This window comes from Aythya marila, assembly GCF_965140915.1.
Source record: "Aythya marila genome assembly, chromosome: 1".
Classification (NCBI taxonomy): Eukaryota; Metazoa; Chordata; class Aves; order Anseriformes; family Anatidae; genus Aythya; species Aythya marila.
In genome coordinates this window covers 146,674,324-146,691,497 of record NC_139042.1, presented here as the reverse complement: position 1 = coordinate 146,691,497, position 17,174 = coordinate 146,674,324, and the positions used below count along the sequence as shown (strand labels likewise).

At 46.2% G+C, this 17,174-nt stretch overlaps 1 protein-coding gene across 1 annotated transcript in view; it reads left to right on the top strand.

Annotated features, from left to right (window-relative positions):
- Positions 1 to 16,752, top strand: part of TMEM178B (transmembrane protein 178B) — a gene marked incomplete at both ends in the record, with an annotated part of 192,661 nt that extends 175,909 nt beyond the window's left edge. Inside the window, one exon of the mRNA XM_082784738.1 lies at positions 16,502 to 16,752. Within this exon, the coding sequence (XP_082640864.1) occupies positions 16,502 to 16,752 (251 nt within the window). The remainder of the gene's footprint in view (positions 1 to 16,501) is intronic.
- Positions 16,753 to 17,174: the final 422 nt, after the last annotated feature.

The following is a 17,174-nucleotide window of genomic DNA, read 5'->3' as shown; positions in this document are numbered from 1 at the left end:
ACATTACAAGTATGCTAAAGAAGTGCTAAGTAAATACACTTATTAGAAACTAGCTAAGTCTTATTTATTAATTGGAAATCACCAATATATATGGGAGAGGTTCCAGTGAAGAACCTTATTTTGAAAGATGGCTGATTAAAGTTTTCAGGTGAAACAAGACTTGGTGTAACCATATGTAATGATATGGGTCACTCATAACTTTACGAAGCCGTCTTTTGGGATGCTCCAACCATAGACATTTCAGTAGGGATAGATTCGGGGTCATGCAGCTGGGAACAAACCATGTTGTCATCCAGCTTGTCAGGATGAGAAGCAGCCTCCCAGAAAGGAGCAACCCTGAGAAGGTCTCTGGGATCCCAGTTGCTGGGATCACCCAGCTGCACGGGAGCTCTCGGTGCTGCTAAATGTGCTCCTTCATCCCTCAGACGTTTTGATGGGAATATGCAGTAAGAGCGTAAAGTGGGATTACCTCTGGGCAAAGCAAAACTATTTCTGGACATCCTAACCTGGTGTCCTTAAAAAGGAAGGATATGGAAAAGTTGGGAGAGGATTGCAGAAGAGCTGCAACAATAACTCCAGGACTGGAAAACAAGAAAAACACAGCACGCCACAAAAAGCCAATTGCTCGAAAATGTTAAACAGAAGGTTTGTAATTGACTTGAACACAATGTGGAAGTACCTATGCAAGGAGAAGCCATCTGATAGTAGCATGCTCTTTGACTGAGTAGACAAAATAATAACAAGATCTAGCAGTTGGGAGCTGAAACTAATTGAAATGAGAGGCACCAGATTATTTTATCTGCCAAATTCTGTCAAGATGTGTGATATTTTTAATAAAGATGTGTTGGGAGGAGATCAACCATGTTTTCTGCTCCAAGCAGAGGCATGTGGATCAGGGCTACAAAAGGTTATTATCTTTGTTGCGCAAGTCAGTGGCAGCTGCTACACCTTTCCTGATTTCTCTTAACAGCAAATGTGCACGAAGTAACATCTAGAAAATGAAGCAGCCAGTTAATAAAATACTCATTTAAAGCTATCTAATCTGAAAGGCAGTCACTATCAGTGTTTTTCTGGTGTGTCACAAGTTACGGGGGCATTCCTTCTACAGCCAATGAGTCTAATTTGTACCTTTTTCTTGATGGACAGTGTTAGGAGACAGCGCTGTTACTTCTGTCATCACAGAAGTGCTGTCAAGGTATCATCCCATCAATGCTCAAAATGCATGAAGCCAGAGTGCCTCTTAGTTCTGTTTAGCTTTTTTCTGGTCCAAGAGGGAGAAAAATGCTCTGAGGCTTATGACGTCCAACCTCATTGCAAACGACAGGTTAAGGTGGTAGCTATAATCAGTATAACTTTCCCTTCCATTTGCATTTCTGCTTGTTTAGCCTCTGTTTATAGCTTTTGTTCTGCTTTAATTTCCAGACAAACAGCTCTTCTGTAATGATCTCAGGGTTAAACATGTCCTAGCTTCAGATATCTGTGGGTTTGGTCCCTTGTTGCCCATAATTCTTTCAACAGGAAATCTCAGTGGAGCACTGAGAAGTGTGCTGTGATAATCTAACAAGACCAGACATGGTTTCCATGGACCTCTGGTTCTTTATGATATTTACAGGACAGCCTTCTTGCTAGCCCATGTGGCAGTGCCTAATAAGGACTTGCTTTACTATGCTTGATCTAATTTCTCAAGCAAATGGCTGAAATAAGTCGTTTGTGAAATGCAGGCCCTTATCTGGTATTAGTTCATCTGGAATCCAGCACATGTAAACCGTGATTTAGAGCGTGTTTTATACTGTTATTCAGCATGTTTTGTGACAAGTTAAAATTATTAATAATTCATCTTTCCTGTTTAGTCCAAATGTATCTGTATCAACAGCAATCACAGAGCTCTTATGGCTTCCAATGTTCTTTTGCATAATTTGCTGTATTTATTGTAGGATTTGTGCTTGGATTTCTTATCTCGAGTGACAACATTTGCGGGACCACAGTACGATTTTTTTTTAGTGCCTCCTCTTGCACATAGCCAGATGGATACTGCAAGTTTTGCTTAGTATTTCTGACCTCATTTTGCACGGTGGTACGGTTACATAGTTTCCTGTACCCCGAGTTGCACTGTCTGTTGTAGTTTCATTTCTGAGTTGTCAGGATGACTTTATCCTGCAAGGTGGAAGAGTTTCTCTTATGGCGATCTCCATGTGGTATTGTGCTCTTGTGTTTCGCTAGGATTGGTTCATTTTATGCATCTTACTTGAGACTGTTTAATTCTATTACAGAAGTGGGTCACACTCAAATTATACATTACTCCGAGCACATCCTCTTGCAGCTTCTTGCTTTTTCTCTACATGCAAATTATTGAAAATCTGTGCACCAGTAAAAGCTTCGTACTGGGCATGTCCTCCAATAATTTTGCAGTTTTATAATAATTTCTGTAACCTTGGAGGCATCTGTAACACAGCTTCCAAATGTCAGAGGCCTGTGGCAAACGTGATGCTTTCATGCATATCAAGTGCTTAGTGATAGTCTGAAAAGGATTCAGTTAAACACCTACCTGAAATGCATGCGGGGCATTTATACATTGTGTTTTGACCAAAGCATTGTTTCCGTGCACCAAAAAAACATGCCTTTGCTTTTTGAAGTCCAGGCATGACCTCCTCATCATTTCCCAGGAAGCAGTCTTCACATTTCTGTACTCCTTTCAGTACTTCATCAAGTTATTTAAGAACACTTTTAGAACACTATTTAAGGGCTGATGATAAGCACACAAGGTATCTGTCCATCTAGTTAGGGGCTTTTCCACCTGCTCTCCAGTACATTCATGCATAGGATCTTCTTGTTTCGGTATCTCAGATTCTGCTAGGTTGACTGTCCTTCCCCAAATGTGCAAACCCAACCTTGCCCCGCCTGCTGCTGTTGTACTTGCTTTACAAAATCAGCTTTTGAATGCAATCCCTGACAGCCTGCTCTTTTCCCAGTTCAGTGCGTATTTCATTTCAGCCAGCTGTTTTGAAATAGCATTTCCATTTCTTTATTCCTAGTTTTGGGACTTTGTACCCAAATGCTCCAGAACCCTTTTCCTCCTCATCAATGCCTGCCATGGGGAACGTGGGGTGCAGGACAGCCCCATGGGGCACGCTCGTGTCTTGGCAGTGGTTGCACCCTCCCCTGCCCACCATGGTGCACATCCCTCCTGAAATGCTGTCCCTTGTCCCAACTGGAAATATAAAATGGTGCTTCTAATATCTTTTTTTTTTTTTTTTTCCAGTACTTGCTTCAGCACAGAATTATCCCTGACCAAATTACATCCCTGGCAAGAGCTACATCACTTGCCTTTGTAAATGTATTAAAAGACCCACAAAGAGTGACGTTTTATCAGCCTTATCAGAGCTCTGTCCTTCAGCTGCACACTCATGTATTTTCCCTTTGTAAGTTTGTCAGCGCTGAGAACACATTTCCGTGAAATCGTTAGGTTTTTTACTGCACGCCTAACAAGGCAGCCCTTCAGGGAGAGACTTCTGCATTGTCTTATTTTGTTCCAAATTTACTGCATATAAATGCAATAAATCATCTCTGAGCTTGTTTGCTATTTTACCTGTTCTCTTTACTCTTTTCTCTTGTCTCTGCCAGTTTTGTCTTGTGCCACGTGCTTTAGTATCACTTTAGGGGTTTTGCCCCATTTGCTGCCAGTTTCCTTAGAGAAGCGTATCGTTTTACTGCCCTTGCAAATATTCATTATTCTTTGCAAAGTCAAGTATGTTTCTTGCTGTAACCTTGCTTTGAGCCAATTATAAATTTTACCATTAATAATTCAGACTCTAATTAGTCTATTTGGAAATTATTCCAGCTGCCAAATGCCCTTACTCATGTGATTTAGCTTCACCATGCATATCTGTGATAAAACGATCTGTAGTCTCCCACAACATCTCGTTTCTTGCCTTTGCCTGGTGACATTTTTGAGTGAAATGTTGGACTTGGGGCATCGTCTGGGAGGCTGCAATCCCCTTCCTCACCAGTAATAAAAGGCCATAGAAAGCAGCTTTATGGGGTTTTTCCTCTCCGATTTTCTGTATGAGTGCTTGCTGCTAGGAACATTGGGAAGATTTTGTGTGCTCTCCTCCTCCACCCCTCCAGTGAAGATCTGCCAGTCTGAGGGATTTGAGAATCCTTTGCCAGCTCCGTTTCTGCTGCTCTTCTGGGTTTCTTCTGACCCACCCAAGACTGCTGCAGAGAGATTGCTCTTCGCAGCCTGTCCGTCCTCGCAGGGCTTAGGTCAGGGTTGCAAAAGCTTCCAGCCTTTCCCCGCAGCAGAGGTGACCTCCTATTCTTTCCAGTGCCGTCTGCTGTGGTGGAGATAAGCAGGCAGGAAAGATGTGCGAGAGAGAAGAAAAAATAAAGTTATGCAGGTGTGCTGGCACAATTTAATGCTTATTTCAGACACGCAGGAGAGGATGTTTATTAAAGAAATGAACAACCTGCTTACGAATGTATGAGCGCATTCTTCCCAGCCTGCCTTTATACTCTAATCCGGGGAGAAACAACCTTTTACAAATCCCTCTCATCCTCATCAGGCACAGTTGGGCTGTGGTGCTGGGTGGTTGGATGCTGCGGGATGCAAACCCCATCAGAAAGGAGGGCTTTGAAATGGGGCTGGGGAGCCAGCACGACACAGTTGTCGGGTACAGATGTGCCGCATGCATCTGTATCCTCTTCCACTCCCTGCCTCCGTGCAGAGCCTCGTCTTTAAACTCCCCAAGCTCGAGTGCTGTGCTTCCTCTGCCTGTGCTCTGCGTGTGTTGGTAGCTGACAACTGAAGCATCTGTGTATTTGCAGCCATGGATCGTTACCAGCTGTTGAGTCATTTGCGGCCCAAATTTAACTCACTGTACTTTGAAAATAGCACAGAGCGGGAGAAAATACGAGTATTTATTCTGCACAACTGTGGTCCTGCCATCTGAAAATAATCATCCCGCTGCTGAATAATTTAAGAAACAAAAACGTAATGATTTAATACAGCAAGTGTGAGGCAAAGCTCCGTGATTGACGTCTCCTCGGCAGTTACGAAGTACCTTCGCAGCAGCTGCCAAGAGGAGGCAAAGAGAAAGATAAACAAAACGAGAAATCAGAAGGCATCCCGTGGGCTCCGTCTGGAAATGTGGTGGGTCTAACAGGGAGCCTGGGATGTCTGTTCCTCACGAATGATCAAGGTGTCTCCACATTCTTCTGGATGTGCACTTGTGGTGACACGATCAATCCATGACACTGAACACTGAAGACATTTTGTGTGATATTTTTTTCTTTTCTTTCCCACTACCTCATTCCCAGAAGATCCAGTTTATTGTGCTTCTTCCCCGAAAGGAACAGCCTTATCAAGTTTACATAAAATCTTTTTTTTTTTTCCATATGGAAAGGCAAGTGCAAGTGCACCCGTGTATGCACAGCTGTGTGCATACAGAGCTTAAGCAGCAGCATGTGATATAACACTGCTAAAACAGGGGTGTGCAGTAAGTGGCTGTGATCTGAGCAGTGCAGCTTGGCACAAACAGAGTTTTCGCAGAGGCATAATACCTTTTGCCAGTTCAAAAAGTATTCATAATTCAAAAGAAGCTGGATCACTGCAAGAAATGAGATGCCAATCACATTTTCATCCTGTGGGAGACACTAAAATAGTGATGGCTGCAGAGGAACTTAATTCAGCAAAACTCCTTTCGGACCAGTGTAGGAACTTGCCTAGGTGGATTGACCTCCAGATGGAGACAAAGGCTGATCTGTAGCAGGAGATGTCATAAATGGGTTGTGAGTCTGTGAAAGAAGCCTCGGGGAGACGTGGTCAGCACCCCCTTTCCCATACCTCCCACAGCACACACGCACACTTCTGCTCCTCCTTGTGCTTTTGGTTAAATATTGCATTATGCTTAAAGTGATTTAAGGCCTTGACTTGGAATGAACTTGAGTTAATGTACGGCGTTAATAGGTTTTAAATGTTTAAACCCCTCTAAGGCTCTTGGTTGTTTAAAAGGGTCGAATGCATTACCAGGGTGCTGAGGAGGGCACAGAGGAGCTGATGAAGGTCTCTGGGGACCTGCAATGAGACCCAGAGCCTGGAGCAGCCATGCAGGCTTCGGGCCTCAGTGCCCCTCAGGCAGCAACATAACGCAGAGCACATGCATAGGAAGATAATAAGAGTTAGCCTGTTCTTTAAAATGGCCTTTTCTCCTCGCTTTCAGGACTTGTCAGTCTCTCTTTTCAAGCAGGTTTCTTGTACACAGCTTGTGGCATCCCTCATGGACAGGGTTGCTTGCAAGTCATGGTCTCTGTTTTCATTTTACACCGTGTTTCTCGGGCCTAAGGAGTTGCTCTCCTTTTCTTGTGTGTATCAAAAGCTGGACTCTCGTGGATACGTGCCCACATATATACAGATATATATGGATATATGTTCAGTCCACAGGCATGGATGAGGCTGAAGGTGCTTCTTTGTCCTTACTAACCCTTAGTGAGCATCTTATAGAAATTAGTCTCACTTCCCTTTTGAATGTTATCCAATTTCCTATTTTGACTCCAAAAATAAACACTTCGGAAATCATCCATGTAAACATATGCCCCCCTTGCCATCTTTTGGGGTTTCAGCATGGTGTCAAGGCAGCCTGCTCAGTGCCTCCTAGCTCAAAATCAGTTGCTCAGCTAACTGCAAGGCAAGGTGGGACAAGGCCCACAGTGTATTGCACTTAAATGACAGAGCTAGGGCACTGCCTTAAATCGTTACTTCTAGTACTTCTGTATGCTTACTGGTGCGCTGAGAGCACATTTTGCTTTTATTCATTAATGCCAACACCCATTTTGAAAATGAAATAGGGGGCTCTCTGGAAACCTGAAGGATTGTCTCCTTTCACTGTACGGGCTTCTCTGTATGCTGTTGAGTACCTTCTGCTGAAATGCTCTTTTGTAATTTCAGCTCGTAATACTCCTCAAGGGGAATCACACACATCTTTGCATCTCCTACGGCATATGTTGAATAGCATAGCTATGTCCTTCTTCTCACAGAAGCATACTATTTTCATTAGCTGCTAATTTTTTTTTTCAGTGCCTGGGGAATTTTTTCAGTACCTGAGGAATGGAGCTGATTCTCTAGGTCAATACTGACAGACCTAGCCCTGAAAAACAGGGAGCTAAGACTTAACACCTCCATAAGAGAATAGGGGTGGAGTGGGAGATAGAAATGTGTTGTGTGTTGTTTTTTTTTCAAATCAATAACACGGCTGTACTGCAGGGTCCAGGCTCTTAGAGGTGTTTTTTTTTTTTTTTTTCCTGAAAAGAATGGCACAACCAGAGAACTCATTGTCAACTCCATAGCATTTGATCTCCATGGAAACATTAGGAGCTGACTTGAAAGTCAGCCTTCAAATATGTTGGATTTTTTCCCGTGGCTCATTTTTGATGCTCCTAGATGTTCACTTGCACACTTTGAGGGAAATGCCAACACAAGCAATTCCAGCATCTTTGTACCTGATCACAGAAGTACATTAGCATTTAGAAGAAGGAGCGGAAAGGCTTTGGAGGTGCAGAGATCTGATAGTCTGGATCAGAAGGCAGGACAAGTAGTGTTCGTGCACCTATAAACTTGCTGTTTTTCAGTCTTACCATGGATCAGCCTGCCTCCCTGAACTTGCTGTACAGTAAACTAAAGGGTCAGCTCACTCTGGCTTTTCCGCAAAAAAACAACAACCCACAATTCACATACCTGTGTCTGTTGTTTTAAAAGTCAGCTCTACTGACTTGTAATTTCTCACTCCCCAGGACAGGAGATGCTGATAGAAGAGTCAGTACCTTCAAGAGTTATGAGAACAAAAACTCTCGTGTAGTCTGTGAAGGGCATGCAATCTAGTTTACTTCTCAGGGATGTCAGTAGGGCTTTGGGGGAGCTGACAGAAGGTGAATTAAAGTAGAAACAAAGTAGTGGAGACAGATCCGATAGGAATACAAAAGACTTCCCCACCCACAGTCCTGGAAAACAAGTTGTGTGTTATTTTAAAATTCCGGGGTTGTTCCTTATCCCTTAATAACATCACCAGGTCTTTGATCTGTGGCTGGCTTCTGAATTCCAATGGCAAGATGCTTCAAGGCCAAAGGAAGACAATGAAAACAAAACTGACATTTATTATTGGGTTGTTTTTTTTTTTAAAAAAAAAAAATATTTACCGAGTCTTCTGCATGCCTGGCATCAAAGAGGAAAGAAGAGTGCAGAGGCAACAGAAGGAAAAGTGATACTGGCATGGTTTGCTGGACAGGAAGAATTCCTTACAGAAAGAGAAGGGAGTGAATTTGTATGTGCAGCAAGTCTTGTTAAATGCAGAAACTGAAGCAAGACTTCAATTCACTGTGGCTCCTTGGTTTGTCTGCTTAGAAAAACAACATTCCCCTTGGACAAATCTCTGCTACGCTCACTTGGTCTAATCTGCCTGGACAGAGGAGCTCAGCAGGCCACTGGAAATTTCACAGAAAAAGCAGCCAGACCAGGCGGAAAGTGCATGAGTGGAGACCTCCTCATTTCCACCCAGCTTGCCCTGACCTGGCTCTTCCAGGGGTTACGGAAAGCAGCCGTGCCCGTGTGCCTGTGTGTGCCGTGGGGGCTGTACAGGTATTGCCTCTGCAGCAGGAAAGTTGATTTCAGCATCCTCCATGCCCTGGGATCCTTCATGGCAGCACAGAGGGGATCAGCGTGGTTTGGTTGCTTCCAGGCACTCACATAAATATCACGGGGGTGGCCTGTGCCCAGTGCTCTTTGTTGTTAAAACAATTGCATCTTATTTTGATTTCTGGCTATTACATCTCACTGGCTGTATCCCTCAGCTGTGAAGAACATCAGTCTGAAGACTCCTCAGCAACTTAAAATCTCCTACAAATGCAAGGTTCTGCTAACCACGCCTTCTGAGAGAGGTGCAGTTTCCTGACTGGAGTAAAAGGACCCTGCCTGGAGAGAGGCAGGATGACCTCGTTGTTAAAACACCGAATGTGAAGTGCTGTGTGGATTCCCAGTGCCATGGGAGATGCCCTCTGACGAGGCAAGTCCAGCCTTGGCCTTACAGGTTTCTCATCAGCTCTGGCAAAATGCTGAGGCTCAGAAGTGAGTGCATGAAGTTAGATAATAAACTCACATGTCTCATCATCTGACAAGATGGAAATGTGACAGAGTCACACGAATTGTCTCAGAGCTTGGCCTCAGAGCGTAACGAAGCAGCCCTGCCCGGGCAGCCCGGGGAGATCCGTGCTGCAGGGGGTGCAAGAAGCCTGCTGGCAGCCTCTGCCTGTCACCAAGCATGGTGCTGGCCAGCCAAGAGTTGTGGTAACTTCACTAATCTTTGGTTAGGATGGTTCTTTATGTTGACATTCTTTCTCTTATGCTCCCAGTAAGATACTGAATAACATCCCACAGCTACACCTGGCACGGGTTTTGCTGCCTCCTCTGTTGTGGCTGCAAGTTCCTGAGCCATTCCATTTGCTGACTGGCTGCAGTCAGGTCACTTCATTATTGCTAGGTCACCTTGGCTGGGTCATGGCTAAAGGAATCAGAGGGTTATTCAGCTCAGGCTTTGATCAGCTCCCCTCTTTCTCCCTATCCCTTTTACCAAAACATGCCTTTTAGCTCAGTAGCATTTCTTTCGCCTTCCGTACCACCTCACAGCTGCAGAGGGTGCTTGCTCTCAGCTGCTTATCGCTGCTGTAGCAGTTGACAGCCTGGGTGTCCCCTCCTGGTGCCACGCTGTGGGGTGTGGTAGCAGAAAGGTCACCGTGTGCAAGCCCATAAATCACGTGTAAGCGCGAGGTACAGGCTGCCAGCTGTACCAGCACAGCAAACTCAGGCTCAGCCCTCAACTGCTGCAGTGGTTTGCCATATACTGTACTGTTACATGAACCCAAGGAGCACGCCTCTAAGTGTTTGCAGTCACGATGGGGGACGCATCCATTGGGTTTATGGGCTCGTGCGGACACAGCACTGCACCTCCATCGCCCAGTCCGACTTTGGCTTCCAGCTCAGATTTTTGATAAGGGCCATTTTCCAGTAAACCCCTTGCTATTCTGCAACCTATCGGTGATGCTGCAAGCTGCTCCTGCTGGAGTGGTACATAATTAAGCAATAATTTATATTCTGTGCATGTATGCACAGAGCAATAAAGTGTTCTCAAGAGCTGTGTGCTGCTGAGGCGTTTAATCCATGCACAGAAGGAGTTTACTGCAAAGCTGCTCCCTCCAAAAGGCTTTTGTCATCACTGTGTTGGGAGGGAATTTGGTTTATTCTTTAATAATTTCATTTGATTGTGATATAATTTAAATAGGTAATGGTACACAATCCACTTTAGGATCAGACCCCGTTTTATTTGTTTGTTTGATGTACCTTGAAAACAATAAAAGCTAGCAGGGCAGAGAGAAACTAAAGATGGTCTTGTTTCACTTATGAATTTTTTTTCCTATAACCCTATAATGAAAAAGTTATGATAATTAAATAAACAGCACTTCTTCCAAAGACATTATTAGCCAGGAATTGCCATCAATGGCAGCCACTAGAAATACTTGAAAAGGAGGAGAGTCGCGTGTATTTGAGAGCTGCTCGGTTTCAGAGGACATCTTAAAATCCTTACCTTTGTGTTTTTCTTTTTATCTACTAGTGTTTATAAGTAATACTTGACATCTCCGTCTCTGCAAAAAACAGAAGGGGAAAAGAATCCATTTTTTGGTTTGTTTATTTTATACATCTGACAGCACTGTGAGCCCGTGAGTCATTTCTGCCTGTTGCTGGGGAAGGGAGGGAATGTGTCTCCCAGTCAGACATGGAGGAAATGTTTTCTAAATAACAAGAAAATGATTTGTACAGAGCCAGGGATCTCAGAGGGGGGCGTGGTGCCGGGAACATTTTAATTACTGGCTTTTGGGATCTCCCTTGACTTCACACAGATGATGTCTCCTGAAGGGGAGGAGAACCACCAAAGAGAAAATTCTTTTCCTCTTCCCCTTCCCCTTCCCCTTCCCCTTCCCCTTCCCCTTCCCCTTCCCCTTCCCCTTCCCCTTCCCCTTCCCCTTCCCCTTCCCCTTCCCCTTCCCTTTCCCCTTCCCCTTCCCCTTCCCCTTCCCTACAGGAGCAGTGAGGTGGAGTCCTATAAATTGCATTCTGGTGATTTAGGACCCTCCAGACATGACCCAGTGAAGGACCATAACAATGACCTAGTCCTTCCCACACCAAGAGGAGCAGATACCTGGAATTGCCTCCAATGGTTGTTGAAAGAATAGGACTGCCCTTTAGGATTAGCTACCGTGTAGCAGGGCCGAATGTGTGGGCACTAAGACACCTGCTGATGGCACCTACTAGCATGTGCTAACACCACACGAAACACACCCCTGTAAGGCACTCAGTTAACCAGCCGCCCTTAGGCTCACCTTCCTGTGCAGGTGTGGGAGGAGGGCACGGCTTCAGGGATGGTTCAGAGGGTGCTAGCGTGAGGCAAAATTCAGAGGTATTTGGGATGGGTGCTCTGAGTCTGCTTGTACTGAGCTCAGCACAACCAATCCATTTACAAGCGCTTCTGTTCTCCCCTGGAGGTGAGGGCTGAACGCTGCAACCAGAAGCACTGCAGCCCCTTGCACAGCCAGGCTGGTTAGAAAGAAAAGGGATGATTACCACATAAAAATAAAACTCCTTGCAGCGGCCCACAGCTCTGTGTGCTGAAATCATGCTTCAACCCAGCGACAGCGAAGGGCTGTGACTCATAACCAGAATTAGGCTCGGACCAACAACAATGTTACATGTCCCAGCTGGAGGTGTGACCACACGTCAAACAGCGGTTCCTGCAGTGCAGATATGGCCTGACACGGAGTTTCATCCCTCATCCGTCCGTAGCGTTTTGCAGTGACATGTGAATGTCCTTTGTCAGGAGCGCCGCTGTTGCCTTGTCTCGCTCATTAGTGTTTCAGGATGGATGATAAGGCATAAATCCCATCACAAGGAACTTGGTGCCTTCTGCTCTCCCTGGCTGCTGAAGGCGATGGTCTTTATCTCCCCCGTCCAGCTCATGCACCAGCGCATCCCCAGTGAGCCCTTATGACCTCCTGTCCTCACTCAGCTCCAGCTTGGGCTTGTCCATTGCCCACAGTCCCTCAGAGGTGTACCCGCTCTGCCATGGCCTTATCCCCGAGCCCCTTCAGAAGCCTACCTCCTCTGGTGAGGACTTACTAACATGCCACAGCCCCTTCAGAGCTGTACCTGCTGCAGCACAGCCTTACCCACAGCCACAGCCGCTTCGAGGTGTCCTGCTGTGTCCCAATCCACAAACACAGACACTGCAAGGTGTACCTGCTACAGCACGGACTTCCCCACTTCACGGGTGCTTCAAGGCTACTTTGCCCTGGAGTGGACTTACCAGTGGCCAGAGAGGCTTCAGGCTGTCTGTGCTCCCATGTGGACACATCCACAGGCCTCAGTCCCTCTGACCTGAGTTCAGGCTGAAGTTCCAGCCTGTGCACAACACAGGAGCAGCAGCGATGCCCTGGCTGTTGGCCAGCCCAGGCAGATGGCCACACCTTTACCAAAATGTTCCTGGGCACAGCAAAGCACAGTGATAAGGGGTTAAAAGCAGCCACTAATAAGCACTGGACTCTAACATACAGTACGACAAGCAAGCCCAGCCCTGTGACAAGCACAGGAGCCTGCCAATAGGCAGCTAAATGCCTGTAAATTTGGTCTAGCACACACCACACTCCAGTTAAATCTGTCGTCTTGAACCCTTCGGGCCCCACACTGGGTGCCTAAAAGGACTGTGGTGGTTTAGTGCCTCATAGGCAGCTGAGCACCACACAGCTGCTCGCTCTCCCCAGGTGGGATGGGGAGAAAACTGGGAAGGTAAAAGTGCAAGAACTCATGGGCTGAGACAAGGACAGTTTATTAGGCAAAGCAAAAAGCTGCGTGCACAAGCAAAGCAAACCAAGGAGTTCAGTCACTGCCTCCCATCGGCCGGAAAGAGTTCAGGAAAACAGGCCTCAGCACGCAGAATGGTTTCTTGGGAAGCCAAACACCATCACCCTGAATCCTTCCCCACCCCCTTCCTCCTCCTTTACCCCAGCTCTGTTGCTGAGCATGACACCACATGGTGTGGGACATCCCTCTGGCCAGCCGGGGCCAGCTGTCCTGGCTGTGTCCCCTCCCAGCTCCTGTTGTACCCCCAGCCCCTCGCTGGTGGGGCAGCACGAGGAGCTGACGAGTCCTTGGCTCTGTGTAAGCACTGCTCTACAACAACTGAAACATCAGTGTTATCACCACTATCTCCATCAAAATCCCAAACACCACATAATGTGAGTCTCCGTGAAGAAAATTAACTCCATCCCAGCCAAAGCCATGACAGTGGTGTACCCAGCCTAGCAGAAGCTATATTTCCAAGGGAAAACTCTGTCTCTTTGTCACTTCCACCCATGCCTCTTTTGCTGTGATGGCCAATGACTGTAAAGTTTGGATAAAATCTTTTATGTTATGATTGCCAGTTCATGAGGAAAAGCTACAGAGCAGTCACAAAGCAGTAGCAGTAGTCAGTTTCCATCAGCAACCCTCCTGGTGAGAGGCCAGATTAACTGGAAGTGCTAGACCTTCCTTGCTTTGCTGAATACAAACAACACATAGGATTCGTATAATGGCCACAATGATTCCTCCAGTGGTATTAATTGGCATTTTTTGTGTCTGTAATGAATAGCACTATAGGGATGCTGATAAACCTGTGCCCGTAGTGCTGTACAAGACATCCTGCAGAAGCACAGGATGCAAATGGCAGAGAACCACTCAATGCATCCTCTGACATCGTGCATGGCACTCGTTATTTATCGTCATGGGATTAGCACTTTCTCCACTGAAGGGGCAGGACAGGAGCAGCCTCTTTTAAGGAAGCCTCATGCTCGTGATACGCTTTGTTCTCTGTGGTTGTTACTCATTCTTCTTTGTTGTCTGTTCGCTACGGGGCAGAATCTCCCCAGCAAGGTGGAGTGCCAATATATTGGGGCATTGTGCAAATACAACGGGTAAACAACACTCCTTGCATTGAAGAGCTTGTAGTCAAAATAGCCAAGACAAAGCATGAAAGCATGGGGAGTATTTGAAATCTGAAGTTATTTTCTTCCCTTTTGTACTTACCAAATGCAGTTTCAGTCTGGCCGCACAGATTTTCCCACCCACCTCTCCTAACAATCATGTATTTCAAGAGAAGTGAAATTATCATGTTCCTGCTAGAAAAGAAAGGCCTTTCATGTCATTTTCTAACCGTTTGAAACAAGCCATGGAGCTTGGTTTAGAGCACAGTGGCTCTGAGGGATCATTTTTCCCCGGTCTGACAACGCACTAGCCATGTTGACATGTCACACAAGGACAGCCGTGTTCTTGCCAGACAGCTTCACATTGCTGGATAACCTCAGTGACATGGTAAAACACGGAGGGTTTGTGGTTTCTGGTCAAACAACTCGATTTTTGAGTACGGGATTCTGGGAGAGAGGCTCCCCTTCCTCCTGCTCTGCGCTTCGAAGTGGTACAGGACATCTCTGAAGACAGCTGCAGAGCCTGGGGTCTCACAAGGCTCTAGCAAAGTCCACGGCACTGATCGCAGGCTAATTGGGTGCCGAGGTGAGGTAATAAGGCAGTCTTTATTTATACAGGCGCAGTATCTACCACAGCAGCTGTCTGGTCCAGACTGGTACCCCGTGGCATTATCGTAATGTGAATGTTTATGAGCAGTGCTCGGCGGGCCATCTGGCAGTCATACATAGCATTAGGGGAGGCACCCCGAGCTCCCATATCCCCTGTCCTTTGCAACAGAGAGTGTCTGCAAGTGGCAAATGGCAAACACAACGGAGGAGAGATGAGAGTGCAAATAGACAAGGGAGGCAGCGGTCAGAAGAGGGAACAGAGAGGGATGTGGCAGCGGGCTCACAGCTTGTCCATGACAGATTTGCACAGAGATCCTAGGCCTGTAGGGTGTGCCTACTAAATAAGGGAGATGGGTATGGTAGGAAGTCCAAACATTTTTGGTGGTATATGTGTTTGTACAAATGTCCCCAGGTTCTGTACCTAGTTCCAGGAGAATTCACCACACAGTCTTATCCGTGTCTTCAAAGGGGAGTGTAAAATCCATTTCTCCAATGTAACTGCAACTGAAAAGAGCAAAGCAGCAGAGAAACAAAAGGAGAAGAGTTGTGGGAGAGAAGCAGGAGCAGGGGCAGAAAGGGGTAAAGGAGGCAAAAGTACCAGAAGAAAAGAGCTTGTTGCTCTTTTCAGAGGCAGAGCATGAATTCCTTTGGGGATTTCACTATCTTAGGGCAGGACCAAGAAGACTAGACTACTCCTCACCAGCAGCTTTTAGCAAACAGAGGTCTGACGGGACGTGCTGTACAGGTAACACACACAGCACGCTATTATTCGTGCACAAACAGTGTGTGTGTCACCCTACCACCAGTCCTTAGGCCGCCATTTGTGCCGAGGGCCTTCCATCAGTTGAAGGAGGCCTACATGGGGAGGAATTAGAGAGGAAAAAATAAGGAACGAACTTCATGTTTACTGCGGCTGTTATCTCCTGAGATGGGTGCACAGAGTCTGTAGCTATCCATTATTTGGTGTGTAGGTGGCAGCCGTGACATTTCAGGAGCCCGGAGTTTAACTGTGTTGAAGCTGGAGGCCAAAGAGCAAAATTAGACTCATCTGGGTAGGCTAAGGTTCAGCCTCATCTGATGCGTGTGGCTTTCCAAAACTCTTACGGCTTGACAGAGTTATGAAGCCTGTCCTGGCAGTGCTGCCAGGAAGGAATGAAATATTGCTGTGGAGATGGAAAACAAGGACAGGATGCTTTGAAGATTTCCCCAGCACTGCAGAGGGCATCTAGATTGGGGCTGGAGTCAGGCAGAGGGTAGAATCCAAATTTTGTGAGGTATTTATGGTTTCGAGAAGTGGCATTTCAAAAGGGCAAGTAGAGTGGAACATTTTAGATTTTGATGGAAAAAAAGTCTGAAAAAAAAACTCTCCAAGGCATTTCAAGTGTATGTTTCAACAAAGCCAGAATGTCAAGTATTTAGTAATATTTTCCTTTATAAAATCCATCACTGAAAAACTGAATTTAAACAAAAATTTGATCCCTTTTTCCTCCAAAAAAAATTATTGAAACATGACAATTCACTCCATATTTGTGTAAAGCAAAATTCCAGCAAAATCAATGGTTTTGTGAAGCATTCTGGTTCCCGAGGGAGTGCTCAAAATGACAAAAAAATGCTACAGTTAAGGTTTCTTTGTACAGCATCAGATCAATATTTGAGGCACTGGTGGCACTCGGTTCATTCCCCATGGCTAGACTAAGCCCCTTTCTGTGTGAACGCCTTCCCTGAGGTATTTCCCTGCTGACTGCACCAACCCTCGGCAGCCTGGAAAGCGGTCTGTCTGTCGCTCTTCTAACTTCTCTCTCTTTTTTTCCTCCCTCCCTCTCCCCTTCCCGCTCTCCTCCAGGAACCTTCTGCATCATTTCACTGTGCACGTGCGTGGCTGGAATCAACTTTGAGCTCTCCCGTTACCCCCGCTACCTGTACGGACTGCCCGACGACATCAGCCACGGCTATGGCTGGTCCATGTTCTGTGCGTGGGGGGGCCTGGGCCTCACTCTTATCTCTGGCTTCTTCTGCACCCTGGCCCCTTCCGTCCAACCTGTCCCCAGGACCAACTGCCCCAAATCTAGACCTGAGAATGGGACAGTGTGCTAAAACAAATAGCAAACAAATACACACACACACACACAGGTATATATATATATATGTCCATGTATACCGATACATGCATATATATGTATATATATAATTATATATATATATATAATCTCAAATTAACGCCAGTGCCAAGGTAGAGCTGAGTCCAACACGGCACTCACATCTCCACCGGACTCTGTGTTGCTTCGTTCTTTCTCACAGAGGTGGGAAAGCTTTTCTCTCACGTGGCTCTTCCATCCAACTCCTAACTTCAGCACCATACCTTAGAGGCCGAACGAACTTACTGTCGCACCTACCAGCTGCCACCCGGGAAGGGGGAGAGGGGGTCCGTGGGGGGATCTGGAAGCAGATTCTGCACGGGACATGGAGGGTGGGGGGGACAGAAGGCCTGTGCATTGCAGCCAGAAAGGAAAACGCAA